Source organism: Balaenoptera ricei, chromosome 8 (assembly GCF_028023285.1).
Source record: "Balaenoptera ricei isolate mBalRic1 chromosome 8, mBalRic1.hap2, whole genome shotgun sequence".
Taxonomy (NCBI): Eukaryota; Metazoa; Chordata; class Mammalia; order Artiodactyla; family Balaenopteridae; genus Balaenoptera; species Balaenoptera ricei.
In genome coordinates, this window is record NC_082646.1 from 108,390,065 (window position 1) to 108,411,885 (window position 21,821).

Sequence of the window (21,821 nt, forward strand, 5' to 3'; positions counted from 1 at the left end):
TCCTCCCGCAGGACGCGCTGTGGCTCCAGGAAATCTCCAATCTGTCAGAGTGGCTGAGTCCCGGCTCTGCGTCCTGAACCGGGCCCCCTCCCGCCGCCTCCACGTCGGCCCCGCCGCTGCCGGGGCAGCGTGTTGTCTGTAGTTCAATAAACCTGCTCTGCGCGCGCAGCTTCTGCTTCAGTGTCAGGGAGGAGTCGGGGGCGGGGCTGGAGCCCGCGCCGCCGGATGACGTCACCCACGCTTCCGGCCGGAGCGGGCCTGGCAGCGGCGGGACCGCGTCACTGGGGCGCGCCGCGGGTCCGGGCGCGATGGCGGCGCTGGGCGGGGATGGGCTTCGCCTGCTGTCGGTGTCGCGGCCGGAGCGGCAGCCCGAGTCGGCGGCTCTGGGCGGTCCAGGCCCCGGTTTGTGCTGCTGGGTGTCCGTGTTCTCTTGTCTCAGCCTCGCCTGCTCCTATGTGGGCAGCCTCTACGTCTGGAAGAGCGAGCTGCCCAGGTGCGGGGGCTGTGCGCGCGCGCACGCGCGCGGCCAGAACCCGCGCCTCCACGAGGAGGGGCTGTGGGCGGAGCTTGGGCGAACAGAGGGCGGGGCCGCTCTGTCAGGAGGTGGCTGTGGGCCCCTTGAACTTACTGCCTCCTTCATAGGGACCATCCTGCCGTCATCAAGCGGCGCTTCACCAGTGTCCTGGTAGTGTCAAGTCTCTCGCCCCTCTGCGTGCTACTCTGGAGGGAACTTACAGGCATCCAGGTGCGAAGGAGGCGGGGCAGAGGGCAGCGGGCGAGAAGTGTCAGGGCTCATTGGGGGAGGAAGCAAGACTGATGCCCCCTTTCCTGTGGCTCAGCCAGGCACATCCCTGCTCACCCTGATGGGATTCAGGCTGGAGGGCATTTTTCCAGCAGCGCTGCTGCCCCTGCTGCTGACCATGGTGAGTGCTCTTGCTTTATTTTTCCTTCTCTGCTCTGTGTTATTAGCGTGACACTTCTTTCCGTGGCCTTTTTTTTCTAATTCTGATTGTATCCAGCTTTTGACTGATGGGAGACAAGAATTGTGAGATGGCTCAGGGCCCTCGGGTATGCATCTATGGGAAATCCTGGCAGAGAACAGGAAGCTTGAAGTCTCATGAAGCCATGTCTGGGCAAGGGCAGTGGATTATGGTTTCAACCTTTCCTTTGATCGCTCCTGTTTTTCTGCCCCCAGATCCTTTTCCTGGGCCCACTGATGCAGCTCTCTATGGATTGCTCCTGTGACCTGGCAGATGGGTTGAAGGTTGTCCTAGGTGAGTCCTCAGGGTCAAGGAAAAAAGTAGGCACAGGCAGTCCAGGACAATGAGGTAAGGGGATCAGTGCGCTTATGGTGGGTCCTGGACATGAGACATGAGATGTTCTGTTTCCTCATCAGTAAAGTGGGAGCACATATCTGGTGGTCTCTAAGAGTTAGTTCCTGATGTCCAGTGAGGCCCGTAGGGACCCCAGGCAGTACTTGTTGTGGACAAGAAAGCATTGGCCGTTACTTCCCTCAACCTTTGGTTTCCCAAATTAGAGCTGGTTTTGGGCAAGTTTTGATGTTTCCAGAGTTTACAATCAGGACACCTTGCCTCGGCTACTAATGCCTTCCCTTTCGGTCCCCTTGAGACACTGTTGTATACTAGGTCCGATAAAGAAAATTTGACCCTTTCCTGTTCTCACAAGTATTTATGCCTAACTTGAGTTTGGCCAGGGGGAGGTTTTGGCAGAGGGGCCCTTGGGGCCTCTAGGGTCATTTTGTTCAATAGCTAGTCACTCATTGCTTGTCCTGAATCCCCTCCCTAGCCCCTCGCTCCTGGGCCCGCTGCCTCACAGACATGCGCTGGCTGCGGAACCAAGTGATCGCCCCCCTGACAGAGGAGCTGGTGTTCCGGGCCTGCATGCTGCCCATGTTAGCACCGTGCACAGGCCTGGGCCCTGCTGTGTTCACCTGCCCACTCTTCTTTGGAGTTGGTGAGTTTGTCCAACCTGGTCCTGCTGAGATCTTCCTGGCATGGGAACCAAGAATGGGGTTTGGGGCAAGGGCAGGGCCTGTAGGGCAGGCTGGGAGGAATGTGACGTGGTTCTCATCTTCCTCAGCCCATTTTCACCACATTTTTGAGCAGCTTCGTTTCCGCCAGAGCAGTGTGGGGAGCATCTTCTTGTCTGCAGGTGAGTCCTAGAGAGCTTGCCTGGGGCAGTCCTGGGTTGGGTGTGTGAGGGTGTCCCTGATAAGTCACTCTGGAGGAAGAATGGGGAACAGAGGGCTATAGTATTGGAGGGGCCGCTGACCATGGGAGTTGGGGTGTAGAGAACAGCCTAGGTACTGGGGCAGGCAGCCACTGCCCCCAGGGGAAGGGGATGTCTCTGGCTGATGGGTGTGCAGTGCTGGGGCAGGAAGGGCATGCAGGTGTGGTCACTCGAGGCCTCCCCGTCTCCAGCGTTCCAGTTCTCCTACACAGCTGTCTTCGGTGCCTACACTGCTTTCCTCTTCATTCGCACAGGTTGGTCCTCAGTCTCTCGGGTCCCCTGGGGCTCAAGGGCCCACAGGAGTGGGTGGGAGAATGGGAATCTGTGTTTGTTCTAGGAGCGACAAGTTTCTTCTACCGCAGTCCTTGAGACAGGCTGAGCCAGGGCCCTCGGCCTGGTGTGGTTTGAGAGCTGGCAGGAAGCAGAGGCTGTGGTGTGTGGGTGGATGGGTGGGGCAGTGATCTGTTTCAGGGGTTGAGGGTCTTAGCCCTGGAAGGGCCCGGGGAGGTGGTGGGGCTGCTCCATGAGCTACTCTGTCTCCCCTCCCCAGGACACCTGATTGGGCCGGTTCTCTGCCACTCCTTCTGCAATTACATGGGCTTTCCTGCCGTATGTGCAGCCCTGGAGCATCCGCAGAGGTGGCCCCTGCTGGCAGGCTATGCCCTGGGTGTGGGACTCTTCCTGCTTCTGCTCCAGCCCCTCACGGACCCTAAGCTCTACGGCAGCCTTCCCCTTTGTGTGCTTTTGGAGCGGGCAGGGGACTCAGAGGCTCCCCTGTGCTCCTGACCCACGCTCCTGTACACACTCCTATGAACTCTCATGGGCTTCCCAGCCCCTCCCCATCAAGGGGTACTGCAGGGGAGGAGCTGGCTGGGGTCCCCGAGAACTCAGGAATTTTTGTAGGGGATTGAAGCCAGAGCTAGTTGAATCCCAGGGACCAAGAGAAAGGAGTAGATATCCAAAGGATGTGGCCCCTCTTGAAAGGGGGTTGAGGAGCAGCCGGGAGTGAGGGGACAAGGGGCAGGTCCCAGGAGCCGTGCACTCCCTTCCTCACTTTGGACTGTTGCTTCTCTGAGCTGCTCTGTCCCCCCTGCCTCTGAAAAGCTGCTCGGGGGTGGAATTTACAAAAACCCTCCCCCCACCTTCCCAGGGTTTTCTCATTGTCTTTTTGCATCAGGACTTTGTATTGGGATATTAAAGAGATTTAACTTGGGTAACATGGCCTTGGACCTTTGGGAATAGTCTCTTTGGGGTTTTGGGAATATGCCCCCCACCTGGTCCTGGCTACCTTGAACACTAACCTCTAGGCAGGTAAGCCTGGTAGGCATAGTTCCCTGAAGTACCAGACAGGATAGGAGCCCGTGGTTGCCCTGGGTCTGCAGCTTTCTCCTTCCTGAGCAAGGCCCCAAGTCCTAGCACAGGTGGGCCTGGGACTAGGTACCAGGTGTGGGCCCAGCTCATCCTGGGGCCTGTGCCTATCTACCAGGATCAGAGTAGAACCCAGGGCCTTGACCCCAGTGACGGAGCCTCCAGCCTCTGAGAGGGTGGGGGAGTCCACTGTGGGCCTTCCACCAGGACCTCCCCGAAGTCTACCAGCCTCACATTACACAAGAGGAAATAAGTCGAAACTGGAAGCTCAGTCACCTGGGAGGCTTTTTTGGCTCTCTCCACTTCAGACCTCTGCCACCGTGCCAGTTGTTTGGTCCCTGGAGGAACCCAGAACAAAGGTCCAGCGAGCATAAGCAACCCTGCCAAGCAACACTAACTCAGGGTTCTTTCTAGAACTTGGTAGTATTTTACCTGCTCTTCCTCGTGTTTTTGGAATGGTTCTTATAGTCTAATTTCGCTGCCCCTAGGACACCCCCCCCCCCCCCGCTTTTTTTTTTAAACATTCTTAATGTTATCCGTTTAGGTCCCATTCCAGACTCAAGGAGGTTGTCCCAAGTCCCCTTCCCTGAGGCTGGTGGTCAAAGGAAAGGAAACCGATGTGCAGTCACTACCCACAGCTCCCCCAGGTTGGCTGTGACTAAAGTATATCTGGATCTAAAAGGGCATTGTGACAGTCACATACCTACCTCGCTGGAGAGCTTTCCTCTCCCCCAGCATGTGTAGCAGCTGTCAGGGAAGCCAAGGAATTGAGCACAGGCTGGTTTTAGAGGGTACATTTGGGATCTGGGAGTCCAGAGAGGAGGTGGCCCAGGACCATACCAAAGGTTAGGTGAGTACGCTGAGAGCACTAGGCTGGCAGGGTGCTGGGATGTACTTCCTGCCTGGTCCCCTGAGGGTCAGGGGGTCTGGGCTCTGTCCCTCCTCTGCCTTATGCTCCTGCTCAGGAACTGCCCAGGGCCCCCCCTGCCTTTCTCTTTACTCACCATCCTTACCTCCCCTGTGCAGTGGGCAGCAGTGCAGTGACATGGGCAGGGTTGCTGTCCCACCCCACAGGTGAGGGAACTGCAGGGCAGAATTAGGACTCTCCCGAGGGCTGTTTGAGGGGCAGGGGGTCGGGCAGGATTAGATCCTGGGACTCAGTCCAGTGCTCCTAACCTCCCACCAAAATCCACACCCAGAGGTTCCCACACCCAAGGGTCTCGTCTGCCTCTAGAAAGTGGTGTCTGTTTGCATCTAGTTCTGAATAGGGTGGTGGGTTGGTCCCAGCTTAGAAAATAAAGCAGTGTAGTTGAGAAGCAAGTTCACCAGCAGCCTGGGTTTGAACTCTCTCTGCCTCTTAACTAGCTGTCGGGTCCTGGACAAGTTATTTAACCTGCCTATGACTCCATTTCTGTGTCTATAAAATGGGTGAAAGTGTTAATAGGTGTTGAGTTAATAGGTGTTAAGTGCTTGGAACAACCCCTTCCCCAGCCCAAGCTCTCAGTGACAACTAGCTAGTCCTGTTTGGGGTGTGTATACAATAGGCACTTAGTAGTGACTTAAAACCAGGGCCACTGTTGTCATCCTCACTACCCTCCTAGGAGGGAGATACAATTGACCGCCCCCCTGCCCATGGGGGAGTCCAAGAGGCAGCCCTGCCCCTCTGCTGTGTGGCACTAGGGTGGGGTGGGCTGCACAGGACCCAGAATGGAGGGAAGGGGAAAGCCAGTTTTATTGAGCGAAGTTCTCAGACCTGGGACTTAGGTTTCCCCTGCAGGAGGCAGGGCCCCTAAGTCTGCTCCCCTGGGTCCCAGGCCTGCCTGCACCCCCACCTGTAGTCTCCAGCAAGTAGGGGACCCTTGTTTGGCAAGGGATGAGTATGTGAGTGACTGTCCACCGGCAGGGAAAGGACAGAGGGCAGGAGGAAAGGCATGGGCCACCACAGGCAGTGTCTCTCCTGCCACAAACAGCTGAGGACAGGAGCTCCAGGGCCCGGCCTTCCTGCCCTCGGGCACTGGCTGGCCTGGGCCCGCCCTGGCAGCGCAGCATCTTGAAGGCTTTGGGTGGGGATGGCCAGGCTGCCAGTCTGGGGCAAGATCACTCAATCTCCAGGATGAGGTCGTCACCCTCCAGTGTCATGTCTGTAGTCACGTGGACCTTGCGGACAGTGCCCTCCATGGGCGAAGTCACTACAGTCTCCATCTTCATGGCACTGAGCACACACAGAGGCTGGCCCTTGGTCACCTTGGCCCCTGCTGCCACCTTGATGTCTATCACCTTCCCAGGCATGGGTGCCCCAATCTGGCCCTTCACGTCCTTCAGGGCCTTGGGGTGGAAGTGCATCTCCTGCAGACAGGGGAGAGGACGTGAGACACCAGGCCCTGGCCATCCTCACCGCCTGGCTGGCCCTGGGGGGTGCTCTACCTTCATGGCCTGAGTATCCTTGACCAGAATGGATCGCAGCTGTCCATTGAGCTCGAAGAAGACCTGCCTCTGGCCGGCCCGGTTCAGGTCACTTATGGCCAGGGCTTTGATGTGCAGCGTCTTGCCTCGCTCCAGCTCCACCTGCAGGGAGGGTGTGGAGGCTTAGAGCTGGGGTGGGGGCAGGTGGGGGGAGGGCAGCCTCCTGACCCAATCCCAGGCAAGTCCCCCCTCCCTGGGTCTCAGCTCCTCACTTGTAAAGGCCTAGCTCCCTGGTCTCTTAGGGGTACTTTGTGAACCCACAGCTCACGAGGCCGGGTGACGGCCAAGCCAAAGCCTGGCACTCTAGATGTGCTGGGGTCCTTAGGGATAGCAGGAGTCCTGCGGTGGAGTGCAGATGGGTGCCAGAGCTACTGACCTCAAACTCCTCTGCAATTTTCGGTCCCTGCAGGAAGAGGCGGGTATTGAGGCTGTCCAGGGGGCCAAAGGTGGCAGTGAAGTCCTTGAAGTGGGCAAAGACGTCGGGGTACATGGCCGCTGAGAGTACATCCTCCGGGGTCACCTCCTCCCCATGCCGTTCTATCAGCTCCTTCTCCAGCGCCTGCAGATCCAGGGGAGGGAGGGAGGCTCCGGGCCGTCCCTCCACCCTTGGCAGGTCCTTTAGCACCTGGGGTGCAAAGCAGAGGGTCAGGCCTGATTGCTGGACTCCCCTCCGCCCCACCAGGTTGTGCTGGGCCTTCCTTACCTTGGAGCGAAGGGGCTCAGGGAACCCCCCGTGGGGGATGCCAATGTACCCCTGCAGGAACTCCACCACTGAGCGGGGGAAGGACAGCTCTTCTGCCTGAGCTTCGGCCTCTGCCCGGCTCAGCCCATTCTGCACCATAAACTGGGCCAGGTCCCCCACGATCTTGGAGGAGGGGGTTACCTGAGGAGAGGGGACCCCTGGGTTAGGGTGCCAGGCACTGTATAGAGGCCCAGAGGCAGGGGTAAGAGCACTGGGCCTGGCTCACCTTGATGAGGTCGCCCAGCATCTGGTTGGCCTCCACATAGGCCTTCTTGACCTCCTTGAACTTGGAGCCGAGCCCCATGCTGTATGCTTGGAAGTGCAGGTTGGTGTACTGGCCGCCTGGGATCTCGTTCTCATACACATCAGAGTTGCCAGACTTCATGGTGGCTGTGCAGTCAAAGGCCGCATACAGTCCCCGGGCCCCCTCCCAGTACTCACTGTAGTCAAACACACGGTCCAGGGGCACCCCTGCAGGGAGGCCAGAGGCAGAGAGAGCTTGGAAATGTGCTGAGCTTCCAGATGCTCCTGCCAGGACCCCAGGGCTAGGTCAGGCCACATCACAGACGTGGCTGATAGAAGGCAAGACCAGGCCAGGCCAGAGCATCTGGATTCTAGGATACGCCCAACTCTGCTGGGACTGGTGAGGGCTGCAGTTCTGAGAGGGGAATGGCCTTGGGCTGCTGCCGTTCCTACCTGTGTCCAGGGGAGTCCCTCGGGTACAGGCCACCAGGGCCCCCATGCTGGGCTGTGAAGTCATTCCAGACATGGAGTCAGCTGCCACGTCTACCACATCAGCGCCAGCATGGGCACAGGCCAGCATGGCTGCTACGCCCGCCCCTGATGTGTCGTGGGTGTGGATGTGCAGTGGGAGGTCAGGGAAGCGGTCTCGGAGGGAGGTGACCAGCATGGTGCAGGCCATTGGCTTCAGCAGACCTGCCATGTCCTAAGGGAAGAGAGGAGGAGAAAGAGAAAGATGGTGAGGAGGGGGCGTGACATGGGGGGGGATGAGGGACATGGTGGGGAGACTCCTGGGGGTGGGCTGGGCCCAGGCACCTTGATGCACAGGATGTGGGTGCCAGCTCGCACCAGCTCTTCAGCCAAACCCATGTAGTACTGCAGCGAGTATTTGGTACGGCTGGGGTCGGCCACGTCACCCGTGTAGGAGATGGCGGCCTCCACCACACCACCGGCACTGCCCGCCGCCTCCATGCCCAGCAGCAGGTTGGGCAGGTAGTTGAGGGAGTCAAAGACCCGGAAGACATCCATGCCATTCTCCTTGGCCACCTCACAGAACCTGAGTGGGTAGGAGAGCTCAGGGGTTAGCGCCATCCTACTCCCTGCAGCACATCCTTTTCTGCCTCCTGGCCCACTTGCAGCCCCTGGGGAATAAGATCTGAGGGTCGGGTCCGGCAGGGGGCGTGGCACCCACAGAGCCAGGGGCCACCACAGTATGTCCATAGCGTGGACAAGGCCTCTCCAGGGCAACCTGGGCTGGGCAGGGTCGCCCCAGCAGCACCCGGCAAGGAGCGGAGCTGTCCTGTGCTAGTCGCATGCAGTGCAGCTCAGTCTGCCCAAGTTCGAAGAATCTGCTGGGGATTCTGCTTTGCAAACGAATGGCAGGCTGAGGGAGACAGGCCTGGGTTTCAGCCCCAGCTCTACACCACGTGGCCTGGGACAAGTCACCTTGCCCTCCTGGGGCCTCCACTGGAAGCCCTCCCAGTTCTCTGACTGTAACTTGCAGCCCTTGCTGGGTACAGCTACCGAGAGACTTGGTTTCAAGCCTGCTGTGGGGAGCGCAGGCCATTGCATTGTGGCCTGGCACCTACTGGGCCACATCGTGCAGTGTCTGCCCACCCCACCCCAGGCTCACTTGAAAACCACATTGTCGGGGTAGTTGGTGTAGCCCACGGCATTGGCCCCCCGCAGCAGCATCTGGAACGGGATATTGGGGACGAGCTCCCGGAGCTCCTGCAGCCGCCGCCAAGGGCACTCGTACAGGAAGCGCATCGCAACATCAAATGTGGCTCCTGCACAGGGACCAAGAGGCCCAGGTCAACCCTGAAACGTCCTGGGGACCCCACCATGCCCTGCAGCTCTGCAGCCTGAGCCTCTGGCCCTAACACCAGGCCTGCTCATCTTCAGCATCCCTCGCATCCCAGCCACGATCCCTGCAGACTTTTTCCTTTGCTGATCTCTTGGGACAGCTCAGGTTTACTGTGTCCTCTCTGCATCCACTTTCACAGCCCTCACCCCATATTCTCTGTGCTATAATTAACAGGCGGGCATCTCCTCTCTGACCCTGAGCTGCCTGGGTCTCAGCTCTGCGATCTCATGCCCAGCACCAGGACTGGCTAGAATGGGCACCAGTCACTGTTTGCTAAACACATGAATGCTGTGCCTTGTTCAGTTCTCACTCGTTCCCAGTGTTAACATCTGTAGCTATTCCTGGAGAGCCCGAGTGGCCTGCCTCTGTGGATACCACATTCCTTCCATGCACTGTCCCACATCCCATCCCATTCCTCCTCCAGCCTACCTCCCCAGTTCTCTATGCTGAAGAGTTTGCTGAAGTTGTGGGCAACATAGGGGGAGATCTTTTTGAGATCGTGGGTTCGCACACGCGTGGCCAGCAGTGACTGGTGGGCGTCCCTGAAGGTCGTGTCCATCAGCAGCAGCCCCTGGTGGTTCCTCACTGCTCGAGCAAAGCCCTCGGGACCCTCCCGCAGCAGGATGTCTCTGAAACCAGCTGGGGGCAGGCCTAGGGCAGACTGGGGCGTTAGCACCCATCCTGCAGGGGGCAGCCTCCTCTTTGTCTCCCCTATGAGGTGGCAGAATGAATCTCACCTACCTATCGGCACCACAGGGACAATAGGGTCCGTGGGGCTGGGGCTGGCCTTGACGGGGATCGGGGTGGTTGGGCCATTCACCATGACATGTCCTGGGGAGAGAGTGGGCAGTGGGTCAGGGCAGGCTGGGCAGAGCCTGAGTTGAGGGCAGAGTGAGAGTCGCTGGGCTCAGGGATGGGGGGATTCCTCCAGGATCCCTGGTCTTCCAGCTGGCCCCTGTCCTCTCCAAAGCCAGGGCCTCCTGGGTCCAGGCAGTGGGGACCTAGTGACGGCCACATGGATGGGAAAGGGGGCCTCTAAGATCAGGAGCAAGGAAGGTGGGCGGGGTGGGAGGGTGAAGCAAAGGAAGAAGGTGCAGGACCAGACTGAGGACAGAGGCAGGGGCTGCTAGGAAGCTCTCTGGGCAGGGGGCCAGAAGCAAGGCATTTGGGAGGGGAGAGAAGGGCAGTCTCGGGGCCGGACCAAGGTAGTGCAGCAGCTTCTGGGCCCGGTTCTGTGCAGGCCGCAGCTGGAATAGCTCCGGGTTCTCATCGATGAACTGGGTGTCCACGGTGCCTGCCAGGAACTGCTGGTTGTTGAGCACATTCTGCAGGAAGGGGATGTTGGTCTGCAGGACAGAGGCGGGTGGGAGGGTGTCACCGTGCAGCACAGACAGGGACAGGAGAGGCTAAAAGTGCCACCCTAGGCTAGCACAGCTGCCCAAGTTTCCCAGGGCACCATGCTGAGGTTCAAGGCTCCCTGTGGAGTGGCATCTCCCCATCTCCTCACCAGCCCCACCCCCGTTCTGGCAGAGTCCCCTAAGCCGTGAGGGGCCTGAGCCCGTCCTGCCCTCCTTGCTTGCCCTGGAGCATGTGCTGAGCCCCACCTCCTCCTTCCTCAGGGATCTGGAAATAAGCACCTCCTCCCATCCCACAGCCAAGAAGATGGATTCGGCCTTCCCCACAGCGGTGGGGCATAAAGCAGCCCCCTTCTGGCCCTGCTAGCTGCACCTCTTCAAAGAGGCTCCTGCCTCCAGCACCCTCCCCGCCACACACAGCACACGGCCATGCCCTGATAGTCTCCCTGTGGCCTCTCCTTCCAGTTAAGGGTGCACCTTACCAGCCTTCTCCTGCTAACAGCTCCCACCGGGATGTTCTCTCCCTGGGCTTCCAAGACATCTTGCTCCCCTCCTTCTCCTCCCTGGTCCCCACTGGGGGCTCCTCCCATCCCTGCAGGATGGAGTTCTCAGGGCTGTCACTGGGCCTCTTCCCACACAGCACACTCTCTCTGGGTGGCCTTGTCCTGGGCCTCCAGCTCCAGACACAAAGTGGAAATGCCTCCTGGGCACCTGTCCTTGTGTGTCCCTCATACAAGCTCATTAGGTCCAAAATCCGCTTCTCTTACCCAGTCCTCTGCCTTCTGCTGGATGTCTCACCATCTACCCAGTTACCAAAACCTCCGCTAAAATCATCCTCACCCACCACTCCTGTGCCACTGGTCAAGCCAGACGACTCTACCACAGCCATCTCTAGACTCTGTGACCCCTGTCCTCAGGCCATGCCTTCTGCCGGGCTTCCTCATCATGGCCACCGCTAGCCACACCAATCTTGCCTTGTGCTCTCACACTTCCACACGTGCCTGGTAAGCTCTTCCTGGAAGTCTGAACTCAAAGACCTTCTTTGTCCTCATCCCCCACCCTCATGGTGGAGCTGGATGCTCCCTTTCTAGGACTCCATGGGATCAGCTGTTGGAAAGTTCCTCCCTCAGCCTCATCATCTTTTGCTTGTCTGTATTCCTCACATGCCCGGGAGCATGGGTGCTGTCTGAGGGACCGGTGCCCCTGTGCTTTGTGCACAAGGGCCCCCAGTTCTGCTCGTTAAACAGCTGGGTGATAGAATGACGCTAGGGCAGGGTAAAGTCCAACCTAGAGGCCACATGGGGGCCTGGGAGCCAGCGCTGTGAGAGATGCCCCATGACTGCAAGTGGAAGGGATTCCAGTGTACGTATGCCTATGACCATATGGCTACAGCCTGGCTGTTACTTCAGAGAAGGCAGCTCCATGTGTCACCCATTCGTGATCTCTGTTGGCACCTTCAGTAGGGTCTCCAGGCCCAGCATGAGCTGCTGGGCCCTGTTGCTACTGTGAGAGATTCTACCTGTTCCCCCAGGACTCCTATCACCTGGAGGCCCGGAATGGGAAGGGTGCCTCCCCAGCCAGCATCCCACTGGCGGCCACTGCAGAGTGGGGCCCAGCCGACATTGCCTCGTGCCTGTCTGGTGTGACCAGTCTGCCTGTCTGCCCCTGAGACTAGTCAATGCTCCTCTTAAAGAGATGGGGACATTTCAACTGTGCCAAGGCATGGCATTTGAGATGAAGAAACCAGTTAAACCATCTAAAGAACCTAGAGCCACCTAGGGGTGGGAAGGATCCTAAGAGGCCTCCCCTGTCCCACCCTGCATGTCCCTTTTGTAGACCCCTCCCCCTTTGTAATTTTCGGAGGCTCTGTCATCCCAACTGTACTCCATGGGGATAGGAACCAGGCCCATCTGGTTCCTGATGTACCCCAGCTCCCTGCACAGAGTGGCACACGATGGATGCCAGTAAACACGTACGTTTAGAGTGAATGAAAACATTTCTGATAGGGAGAAGAGGAACAAGGGGCTATCTAATGCCACTGAGCAAGAGTTGACCTGGGCTAGGATCCAGTGCCTTCATTTTACAAATGCAATAGCCGAGGCCGGGGGAGTGGCAACGGTAAGAATGGCTTCCAGCGGCCAGGTGGCTCAGCCCCTCACAGGCTGCTTCATTTCTTCTCTCAGCCCTATGAAGCACATAAAATTAATACTCTTTGGCCTAGATAAGAAAATTGTCTCAGTGGTTAAAAAACTTGCCCAAGGTTACCTGGTGCACGAGGCAGGATTAGAGTTCTGTTTCCCTGAGGGAAGGGAAAGGATCTGAGTAGCCTGAAGGCCAGGAAATACTTGGGGGAGGTAGTGACTTGCCTTGTTTCCCATCTGGGCAGCCAAGACAAAAGACCAGAGTGCCCGACCTGGTTCCCAGTCCTCAGCGCTCCCACCCAAGCCCCGGATCTCAGAGGTAGAAAGCAGGGAACTCACGCCCCCCCCACCCCGCCCACCACTAACACACACACCCCGGGAGCCCCTTCTCAGCTGAGCCGTCTAAGCCGAGCTCGTCCCGGGCCACTCTTCCAGGGAAATGGCCCGGTAGGGGCAGAAGCTGGACGGAGGGGCTGCCGGCACAGCCAGGACCACTGACGCACAGCTTCAAACAGCGTGCCACCGTCGGCCTGCTGGGAACCGCGCGCCGCAGACCAATTGGGCCGGAGGCGGAGACCGGTTGGCTCCGGAGCGCACCAGGCAGGGCGGGGAGCCCCGTAAGGAGGAGGGAGGGGCCGGCAGCGGGGGCGGAGCACGGCGCCAGACCCAAGGCCGAGCCCTCTCGGCCCCACCCCGCGGGAGCCCTGCCTGGGGGTGGGGGGAGGAGGAGGGGGAGGGGGGGCATCGCCCCAAACCCTCCCCTCCCCACGCAGGGCCCGTGCCTGTTGGGGACCCTCCACGTGACTTGGCGATGCAGAACGGTTATGACCTTCAGCGTGTGTCTGTGAATGCAAGGGTCCCAGCAACAGTGCGGGTTTGCACCAGGCCCTGCCTGTGGGTGTGGGGACGTGTGGGTGTGTGGGCATGTGTGGGTGTGTTCGGGAGGGTGCCCAGCGACATGTGACAAAGACTCTCGTCTCTGGGAGATGGTGAAGGGGCCCGCGAGCTGGCGCTTTGTCTGGCTGTCTGCAGAGTGACGGTTCGCGCAGCGGCAGCAGGCGCCAGTGCGGTGCAGGATGCAGGGGCGCCAGGGTGGCCGGGGGCGCGCGCGCCTGTGCCAGGGTGAGTGCACTGCGGCGGCGCCAGGGGGCTGCGCGGCGGGTCCGCGCCGGCCCGGGCCTCGGGCGTGACCAGGAGCCACCCGTGGGCCCTGCAGTGGCCGCGTATCCGGGTGACCTCGGGAGCCGGCCTGGGCCCCGGTGGATACCCGCGCGCCCCTCCACGTCCGCTCTCCACGTGCGTGTCCACGGTGCGCGTGCTCGTTGGCGCGCACCCCCCTGCCTGTCAGTGCTGCTACTGGTGCTACTGCCGCTGCCGCCGCCGCCGCTGCTGCTGCTGCCGCTGCCGCCGCCGCCGCCGCCGCCGCCGCCGCGCCGCGGAAAAGGTGCCGGGAACCGAGTGAGCCGGGGCCGCGGGCCCGAGCGCCATGGGCCGGAAGGCGTGCGGAGGGCGGCTGGTCTTCCCCGGGCCTCACCCCCGCGGGAGAGCCGCCTGGAGTCAGCAGGGGCCGGCCGGGCCCACGGGGAGGCCGGCCCGCGCCCCCTGAGCTACGGACACCAGGTGAGGGGGCCGCGGGGGACAGACTGGGGGTTGGTCAGGGAGGGGCAAGGGGCCACGGGAGGGGTTGGGGAGGGGCATCTTAGCAGGCGGGGGAGGGGATGGCGCCGAAGGGATGCCGGAGGTTCCAGGGGACGCCAGGGAAAGGAAGTTCCGGGACCCTCCCTGCTCTCATGGCCACCTCCGCTTCCTGCCTCAAGCTTCTCCTTGTCCCCAGAGCCCGGACTCCCCCTAACTGCTTGGGAAATGTGACCTTTACTCTGGGGGCCCTGGCCCTGCAGGCTCCAGCTTTCTCTCAGCCTTGGGGGACCCCTTGGGCCTCTGACTCTGTCCCCACCCCCAGGCCAGGCTCTTGAGGCTGGCCCATGAGACTGGGTCTTGAGGCAAGTGGGCACCTGTGCCAGACCCACCTGTGCCTGGGCTGTGACCCTTCCCTACAGGGCGCTCACCATGGCCCCGCCGCTCCTGCTGCTGCTGCTGGCCAGTGGAGCGGCCGCCTGCCCACTGCCCTGCGTCTGCCAGAACCTGTCCGAGTCGCTCAGCACCCTCTGTGCCCACCGAGGCCTGCTGTTCGTGCCGCCCAACGTGGACCGGCGCACAGTGGAGCTGCGGCTGGCTGACAACTTCATCCAGGCCGTAGGGCCGCCAGACTTCCGCAACATGACGGGGCTGGTGGACCTGACGCTGTCCCGCAACGCCATCACCCGCATCGGGGCCCGCGCCTTCGGGGACCTGGAGAGCCTGCGCTCCCTGCACTTGGATGGCAACAGGCTGGTGGAGCTGGGCACCGGCAGCCTGCGGGGCCCCGTCAACCTGCAGCACCTCATCCTCAGCGGCAACCAGCTGGGCCGCATCGCGCCGGGGGCCTTCGACGACTTCCTGGACAGCCTGGAGGACCTGGACCTGTCCTACAACAACCTGCGGCAGGCGCCCTGGGCCGGCATCGGCGCCATGCCTGCCCTGCACACCCTCAACCTGGACCACAACCTCATCGACGCAGTGCCCCCGGGCGCCTTTGCGCAACTCGGCCAGCTCTCCCGCCTTGACCTCACCTCCAACCGCCTGGCCACGCTGGCGCCCGACCCGCTCTTCTCCCGGGGGCGCAACGCCGAGGCCTCGCCTGCCCCGCTGGTGCTGAGCTTCAGTGGGAACCCCCTGCACTGCAACTGCGAACTGCTGTGGCTGCGGCGGCTCGCCCGGCCCGACGACCTGGAGACGTGCGCCTCCCCGCCTGGCCTGGCCGGCCGCTACTTCTGGGCGGTGCCCGAGGGCGAGTTCTCCTGTGAGCCGCCCCTCATTGCCCGCCACACGCAGCGCCTCTGGGTGCTGGAGGGCCAGCGGGCCACACTGCGGTGCCGGGCCCTCGGCGACCCTGCGCCCACCATGCACTGGGTCGGCCCTGACGACCGGCTGGTCGGCAACTCCTCCCGAGCCCGGGCTTTTCCCAACGGGACCCTGGAGATTGGGGTGACGGGTTCCGCGGACGCGGGGGGCTACACCTGCATTGCCACCAACCCTGCTGGCGAGGCCACAGCCCAGGTAGAACTACGGGTGCTGGCCTTACCCCACGGAGGGAACGGCAGTACCGAGGGGGCCCGCCCGGGGCCCTCGGACATCGCCGCCTCAGCCCGCACTGCTGCCGAGGGCGAGGGGACGCTGGAGTCTGAGCCAGCCGTGCAGGTGACGGAGGTGACCGCCACCTCGGGGCTAGTGAGCTGGGGGCCAGGGCGGCCGGCGGACCCTGTGTGGATGTTCCAAATCCAGTACAACAGCAGCGAGGACGAGACCCTCATGTACCGGTGAGGAGGCGCTTTGTAGTCCGTGGCCCCCAGCGTCACCCCCAGCAGCCCTCCTCTGAGCCCTGCTCCACCCCTCGGGGCTTGGCCACCTCTCCTGCTCCTTCTCTCTCCTCGGGGCTTCCACACACCCCTCCTCAGCTTCTGAGCTGCCTGGGCCGAGTGGGGGCTGCAGGGGGAGGGGAGGGGGAGGCCTCAGGTGTGGCAGAGCGGGTGAGGCCTCGGGTATTGGCATCCGTCTGCATTTAAGCTCGTGGGCTTGGCCCGAACACTCATGTTGTTTGTGCACCTGGCGTGTGATTCTCCACCGCCTCGAGGCCAGCCCTGGGCCCGGGTGTCAACGTGCACACCTCTCTGGCCCCTGACAACCGGCTCCAGGGCCACACGCGCCTGTCTTGTTTTCTCTGCCTTCTTCAGTGAACACACAGGCCCGTGTGGTCCTGGGGAAGGGAGTGTTCAGAGCTGGGACCTGGGGGCGCGTGGTGAGGCTGGTGGGGGGTGGGCTGGGGCCTGGGCCCCCGTGCCTGCGCTCTGACCGCCTGCCCTTGCCCGCAGGATCGTCCCAGCCTCCAGCCACCACTTCCTGCTGAAACACCTGGTCCCGGGTGCCGACTATGACCTCTGTCTGCTGGCCCTGTCACCTGCCACTGGGCCTTCCGACCTCACAGCCACTAGGCTGCTGGGCTGTGCCCACTTTTCCACGCTGCCAGCCACGCCCCTGTGCCACGCCCTGCAGGCCCACGTGCTGGGCGGGACCCTGACCGTGGCTGTCGGGGGGGTGCTGGTGGCTGCCTTACTGGTCTTCACTGTGGCCTTGCTGGTTCGGGGCCGGGGGGCCGGGAATGGCCGCCTCCCCCTCAAGCTCAGCCATGTCCAATCCCAGACCAACGGGGGCCCCAGCCCCACACCCAAGACGCACCCACCGCGGAGCCCCCCGCCTCGCCCCCAGCGCAGCTGCTCCTTGGACCTGGGAGACACGGGCGGGTGCTACGGGTACGCCAGGCGCCTCGGAGGGGCCTGGGCCCGACGGAGCCACTCTGTGCACGGGGGGCTGCTCGGGGCCGGGTGCCGGGGCATGGGGGGCAGTGCCGAGCGGCTGGAAGAGAGTGTGGTGTGATGGCAAGGGAGCCAGCCCGGGGTGGGCGGCAGAGGGTGTGGGGTGGGCAGCCTCCTGGCCCGGTGGGTCAGCACTGCCTGAAAGTCCTTCCTGGCTTTACCCTGGGTCCCTTGGGCAGGACAGGGGGCCCTCTCCCTGGTTCTGGCCTCCAGTCGGGCAGAACGGGACAGGTCCCTGTGACAGGTGCTCACGGCCTCCGAGGCAGGGGCTGCAGCCACCAAGTGCAAGTCTTGTTTTTCTTTATAATAAAATTACTGGGGTCACCTCAGTGCTAGTCTCTGGTCTCGCCCTGCTAGGTTCCCTGAAAAGAGAGGGGGGGGGACTCCGGGCCAGTGGAGGCACAAACAAGACGGGGTCAGCGCTGGGGCTACCAGCCCCGTGGAGGCCCAGCCAGCCTGGGGTGCCCTCGGACCCTGGAGTGCTGTGGGGCCCATCGCCTCTGTGCTCTGTGCCCACATCTGAGCGCAGGGAACGCCCCTTCCTGACAGCACATGGGCAGGATGTCTCGCCCTTACCTGGCACGGGCGTTACAGTGCACAGGGCAGCAAAGGGAGCAGGTGGGAGGCGGTGCAGCCCTTCTGGGCAAAGGGACCTGGGCTGGTAACGTTCTTCTTAGCAACTCAATAAGGAAGTCCCCGTTGGCTCCCGTGGGTGACAACCTTATTCACCATCGGCCAGGGCACCTTCTGGATGTATAAAATGTCATCCCAAAGGGATTGGAAAGGGACTTGGAATCCCATTGCGCTGCTCAGTCTGGGACCCCCCTAGAAGGGTCCTGTCAGGGATGCAGGCCCTGAGCAAGATCTTGGTTCTCAGCTGCTCCACTGACGCCCCTCGTGGCTTTGCTCTTGCTGGACACCCAGGGGCAAACACCAAGGGGGACCACGCCCACATGGCCACTGCTCTAGTCCCCACCTCAAGGAGCCACAGTCATGGGGCACCTGCCCTGCCCTGCCTCCGCCAGGCCCAGGTCCCTGCCAGCCTCTGGCCCAGACAGGCCTCCTCCAGCCTTCAAACAACCACTGCTCCTGGGCATCAGCTGGGAGGAATCAGTGCTCCAAACACACTTCCGGGCACGTGTGGCGTGGCCCGTGCACCCAGTGCTTTGAGGACATGCAGGTGCCCCGGTCCCGGTGCGGAGGGTGGGCGTGGCACCCCAGGCCCGCAGTGCTGCACCTGTGCTGAGGGGTGTGTGGCCCTTGCTGCCTAAGGGGACCCACTGTGGCCCTGATGGCGGCCCAGTGAGTGTTGGCGCGATAAGGTGCGTGCGTACACACGTGGCAGGCCGAGCTCACACACTTGTATGTGTGCATGGCATCGACACACACGTGTGCCTGCCCGCCCAGCCCCAGAACACATACCTGGATGTGGCCCAAGAGATCCTGGTTTAAATAAAATGAAACAAGGTCTTCAACAGAGAAGAGCAGGAGAGCGTGAGCCCTGCCAGGGGCCGCGGAGAGAGGGTGGAGAAGGCACGGGGTGGGGGTGGGGGGGAAGGGTAGGTGGCCTGCAGGGCTGCAGCGCAGGGTTGGCAGGGCCAGTGGCCTGGCCCAGGTGCACATTTGGGCAGGACGCTGGTGCCCCAACCTGCTGTCGGCCTCCTACCTTCCTCGGCCCCTTCACAGCCCCCATGGCCCTGGTCTCCCTTCTCCACCTTCCAGCTCTAAGGCAGTGGGTGCTCAGGAGCCCTCCAGCCCGTAGGACAGGTGGAGGGTCCTATGGCTCAGGGGCACAACCACGGGGGGGCCAGCCGGGGTCACCAACAGGACAACACAGTAACAGAAGAAGGCAGGCGAGGGGTGGGGTGGCCGGGCCCCCTGCACGCCGGCCACCCCCCACCGGAAGCAGCCCCGGGACACCGCGGTGGGAGACCAAGCCCCTGCAGCGAGAAGCGGGTGGAGCACACGACGTCACGACGCGTCTCTGCCACGTGTGCAGGAAATGGCCCCCCAAACGGGAGCCCTGAGGCTCCTCACGGAAGTGCAGAGGCCCCAAAGCACGGACCCCGGGAGATGGGCCGAGCCCCACAGGCTCCTCCCTCCCACGTGCTTTTTCAAAAGGCTTCTGCACCTTCGGAGCACCTGCCAGACACCGTGGAGCATGTCAGCAGGTGAGGGGAATGATGTGGGGCTGAGAGAGGACAGCGCTGCCCACGTGCCCCAGACCCAGCGCCGAGCCCGGACGCAGCAGGGCTGGAGCAGCCGAGAAGGAGAGGGCGGTGCGGAGGGGCCATCAGCCACCCAGCTCCCCATGTGCAGTGGGCAGGGGACGGTGTCCTCAGCACGGGATGAGCATCCCCTGGGACTCTCAGATGGAGGAGGAGTGGGTCTGCCAGGCCACCACCCTCCACAGGGGGCTGGGCAGCGTGATCCCCGAGGGGCAGAGCCCCGTCCTTCTGCCCCTCCTGCCTTGCAGAGTGTCTGACGGCAGCGTCTGCCCAGGGAGTGCCCACAGCTACTCGAGCAGCGCTGGCCTCAGGGACAAGACAGTATGTGGCTGTGATTCCATCTCCAGCTATACACAAGTGACAGGGCCTGACCGAGAGGCCAATGGGCATCTCGGGCCTGCAGACGCTCACCTTCACGCCTCGGACTCTGAACTCGGCAAGGGCTCTGCTCATCTTCGTGGCGGCCGTGGGGTGGTCCTTGCCGTGGGCGATGACTTTGACCAGCAGGGAGTCGTAGTGGGGGGAGATGACGGCGCCTTGGAAGGCAGAGGCATTGTCCAGGCGGATGCCCATGCCCTCCCCGCTCCGGAACACCTGCGGGAGAGGCCAGCGTGGGCCGGCAGGGCGCTGAAGGCCGTGCACAGGTGAACCCCAACTCTGGCTTGTGAAGTTCTTACTTTCTGCCAGCAAACCCAGGGGCACCCCACTGTGTGGAGGAAGGGGCACAGTCACCACTCCCTCCTCCCCAAGAGGAGCAAGGGGGCAGGACAAGGGACGGGGAGGGCGTGCCCCGCCAGCTCCAGGGCTTGGCGCCTAGCACTCAGGGCTGATGCGGAGCCTGCAGGGCACGGAGGGACCGGGCAAGCAGGCCAGATCCCACCGACCTGCCACCCCGCCCGCCTGACCAACCCTCTTGCTTTTCAGGTTCATTCATTTGTTCACTCATTCATTCCACAGCACGTGTGCCCACCTCGTGCCAGGTAGTGGGGACAGAGAAGCTAAAACAGACCCCCTGCTCGCAAGGGGCTCCCAGCCTGCTGGGCGAAGGGGGCAGACAAACAAATGAGGAAGCACACAGACGGGTGACAAGGATGCTGCAGGACAGAGCAAGGCAAGCGGAGGCAGGCCGGGGGCGTTTAACGCACGGTGTCCCCCCACCTTCCCTGCCTTCCAGATGGGAGGAGCCAGCGAGCGGATGATTAACACTAGGAACAGGGAGCCAGGCCAGATGCAGGGAGACACACAGGAGCCCACGGGCCCAGGAGGGGAAGCGGAGCGAGGGTCAGAGAGGCGGCTCATGGGGACGCACGGGGGCTCCAAACGATCCGATGCGGGCAGGGGGGCCACGGCACGGGGACAGGGGCTTGGGGCGTGAACATTTGTGGAGGGGGAGGGAGAGCCTGCGCCCGGGGCAGGGGACCCACGTGCGGCACAGGTCAGGGAGATGGGGAGCGGGAGGGACAGCCCGGGGGGCTTGGGACAAACGCTGCACCGTATTTCCGCGTCTAAGGGACACAGGCCCGTGTTCGATAAAAAGGAACTCAATAAAATATTTAAGGGTGAACACGCAGCTGTGAGCAGGAACTGTCAGCTAAAAATATTCTGTGGTAAACCAGGCTCGGAGGAGCCAGGCCCCGGAGGTGGAGGTGCAGGAAGGCAGCACTGCGTCTCGGAGCTGCCCCTTCCCGGCCGAGGGCAGAGAAGTCGGGGGCCGCCCAGCGCACAGCACTCTGGCCTTGGGGCTGGCCCCCACCTATGGACTTGGATCCTTCCAGAAATGGAACTCCGGCGGCAGCTCTGCCTCAAGCCGAGCAGCTCTATGCGGCTTTCAGGATCCAGATAGCTCCCCTTCCCTCCCCGGCCACCCCATGTCACTTGTCTCAGGAACTCAAGGTCTGTCTCAAAATCACCCTCGCCCTCCTCCCTGGACTCCCGCACGCCTCCTGCTTCCTCAGAAGCTCGGGCCAGATGGGGAGCAGTAAACCAGCAGAGCCTGTGACAGCACTGCTGACGTGCAGGACTGGAGGCATCCTTAGCTGGTGGCATGAGACAGGACCAGGGAACAGGAGTCCCAGCAGGCCAGAGGGCTCCTGCCTGCAGCGGACCCAGAGGCTGGGGCGGGAGGGGAGGGGAGGGGAGGGGAGGGGAGAGAGGAGTGCCCAGGGGAGGGGCAGGGGAGCCCCCCCAGGCCCTCTCTCAGCCCCTGACAGGCCGAACCTGCCTCTCAGTCTCCTCCCTGGCCCCCTCCATCTCCCCGACTCCCTCATTCATCCCTGATGGGTCCCTTGGCCCAGCCCGTCCCCTCCACTGAGACATAACGGGCCCCAATCCCTTGCTGCACCAGGGTCTCCCTCAGACTGAAGGCAGGACAGAAGCCAGCAGCGCTGCTCGGTGGGCAGTGAAGCTCTGGGTTCTTGTGACACGAGTCAAGGGCCTGGGCTTCGTTCCCAGGGACCCTGCACTTGGCACCCAGCTGGTCTGCTCCCTGTTCCATGTGATCCCCCCCGCTGGCCTTTCCGGCCTGTGCACATGGCAGTCTCTCCCCGGGAATGCTCTCCCCTTGAGTCCTGGACAGCGCCTGGCGCCCACGTACTCTCAGCCAGCTCGAGCCAGGGGCCTCCTTCACTGCCGGGCCCACAGGCTCCCTCGTGCCCCCCAGAGAAGCGTCTGCAAGCAGGCCGAGACTGGTGGCGGGCTC

At 62.3% G+C, this 21,821-nt stretch overlaps 4 protein-coding genes across 28 annotated transcripts in view; 3 read left to right on the forward strand and 1 right to left on the reverse strand.

Annotated features, from left to right (window-relative positions):
- Positions 1–168, forward strand: part of TOP6BL (TOP6B like initiator of meiotic double strand breaks) — a 94,350-nt gene extending 94,182 nt beyond the window's left edge. For all 7 annotated transcript variants that reach the window (XM_059932128.1, XM_059932120.1, XM_059932126.1 and 4 more), the window contains one exon: positions 12–168. Coding sequence is in view for 6 of the 7 variants with exons in the window: in XM_059932126.1 (XP_059788109.1) it covers positions 12–142 (131 nt within the window). In the remaining variant the exon portion in view is untranslated. The remainder of the gene's footprint in view (positions 1–11) is intronic.
- Positions 169–191: 23 nt separating this feature from the next.
- RCE1 (Ras converting CAAX endopeptidase 1) lies at positions 192–13,545 on the forward strand. Of its 7 annotated transcripts, none has more exons than XR_009504735.1 (9): positions 201–493; positions 643–745; positions 840–923; positions 1,196–1,274; positions 1,807–1,974; positions 2,101–2,172; positions 2,442–2,504; positions 12,292–12,403; positions 12,862–12,951. XR_009504735.1 is itself a non-coding variant. In XM_059932135.1 (9 exons), exons 1-9 carry the CDS (start codon positions 309–311, stop codon positions 13,461–13,463), a joined length of 924 nt encoding a protein of 307 aa, XP_059788118.1. In that variant the 5' UTR covers positions 201–308; the 3' UTR covers positions 13,464–13,545. The 7 variants fall into 7 exon arrangements, 6 of the variants coding, with proteins under 6 accessions (XP_059788114.1, XP_059788119.1, XP_059788118.1 ...); XM_059932135.1 differs by lacking the exon at positions 12,292–12,403 and adding an exon at positions 13,459–13,545 and having other exon boundaries at positions 12,862–13,026; XM_059932136.1 differs by lacking the exon at positions 12,292–12,403 and having other exon boundaries at positions 193–493; positions 12,862–13,287.
- PC (pyruvate carboxylase) overlaps positions 5,327–21,821 on the reverse strand; it is a 106,540-nt gene continuing 90,045 nt past the window's right edge. For all 13 annotated transcript variants that reach the window (XM_059932112.1, XM_059932105.1, XM_059932113.1 and 10 more), the window contains 12 exons: positions 19,535–19,717; positions 10,132–10,276; positions 9,672–9,761; positions 9,360–9,581; positions 8,697–8,853; positions 7,880–8,120; positions 7,520–7,769; positions 7,050–7,294; positions 6,785–6,964; positions 6,458–6,706; positions 6,043–6,183; positions 5,327–5,964 (listed from right to left, as the gene is read on the reverse strand). In XM_059932112.1, coding sequence (XP_059788095.1) covers positions 5,716–5,964; positions 6,043–6,183; positions 6,458–6,706; positions 6,785–6,964; positions 7,050–7,294; positions 7,520–7,769; positions 7,880–8,120; positions 8,697–8,853; positions 9,360–9,581; positions 9,672–9,761; positions 10,132–10,276; positions 19,535–19,717 — 2,352 coding nt within the window. In that variant the 3' untranslated portion in view covers positions 5,327–5,715. The remainder of the gene's footprint in view (positions 5,965–6,042; positions 6,184–6,457; positions 6,707–6,784; positions 6,965–7,049; positions 7,295–7,519; positions 7,770–7,879; positions 8,121–8,696; positions 8,854–9,359; positions 9,582–9,671; positions 9,762–10,131; positions 10,277–19,534; positions 19,718–21,821) is intronic.
- Positions 13,957–16,971, forward strand: LRFN4 (leucine rich repeat and fibronectin type III domain containing 4). The gene is made up of 3 exons (XM_059932119.1): positions 13,957–14,046; positions 14,484–15,842; positions 16,395–16,971. Exons 2-3 carry the CDS (start codon positions 14,494–14,496, stop codon positions 16,954–16,956), a joined length of 1,911 nt encoding a protein of 636 aa, XP_059788102.1. The 5' UTR covers positions 13,957–14,046; positions 14,484–14,493; the 3' UTR covers positions 16,957–16,971.

Excerpts from the sequence above, each read along its gene's own strand:
- RCE1 (XM_059932136.1), top strand. The coding sequence starts at position 309 with ATGGCGGCGCTGGGCGGGGATGGGCTTCGCCTGCTGTCGGTGTCGCGG. Across the intron at positions 494-642 it reads TGGAAGAGCGAGCTGCCCAG|GGACCATCCTGCCGTCATCA; the intron begins GTGCGGGGGCTG and ends CCTCCTTCATAG. Across the intron at positions 746-839 it reads GGGAACTTACAGGCATCCAG|CCAGGCACATCCCTGCTCAC; the intron begins GTGCGAAGGAGG and ends CCTGTGGCTCAG.
- LRFN4 (XM_059932119.1), top strand. The coding sequence starts at position 14,494 with ATGGCCCCGCCGCTCCTGCTGCTGCTGCTGGCCAGTGGAGCGGCCGCC. Across the intron at positions 15,843-16,394 it reads GACGAGACCCTCATGTACCG|GATCGTCCCAGCCTCCAGCC; the intron begins GTGAGGAGGCGC and ends CCTTGCCCGCAG.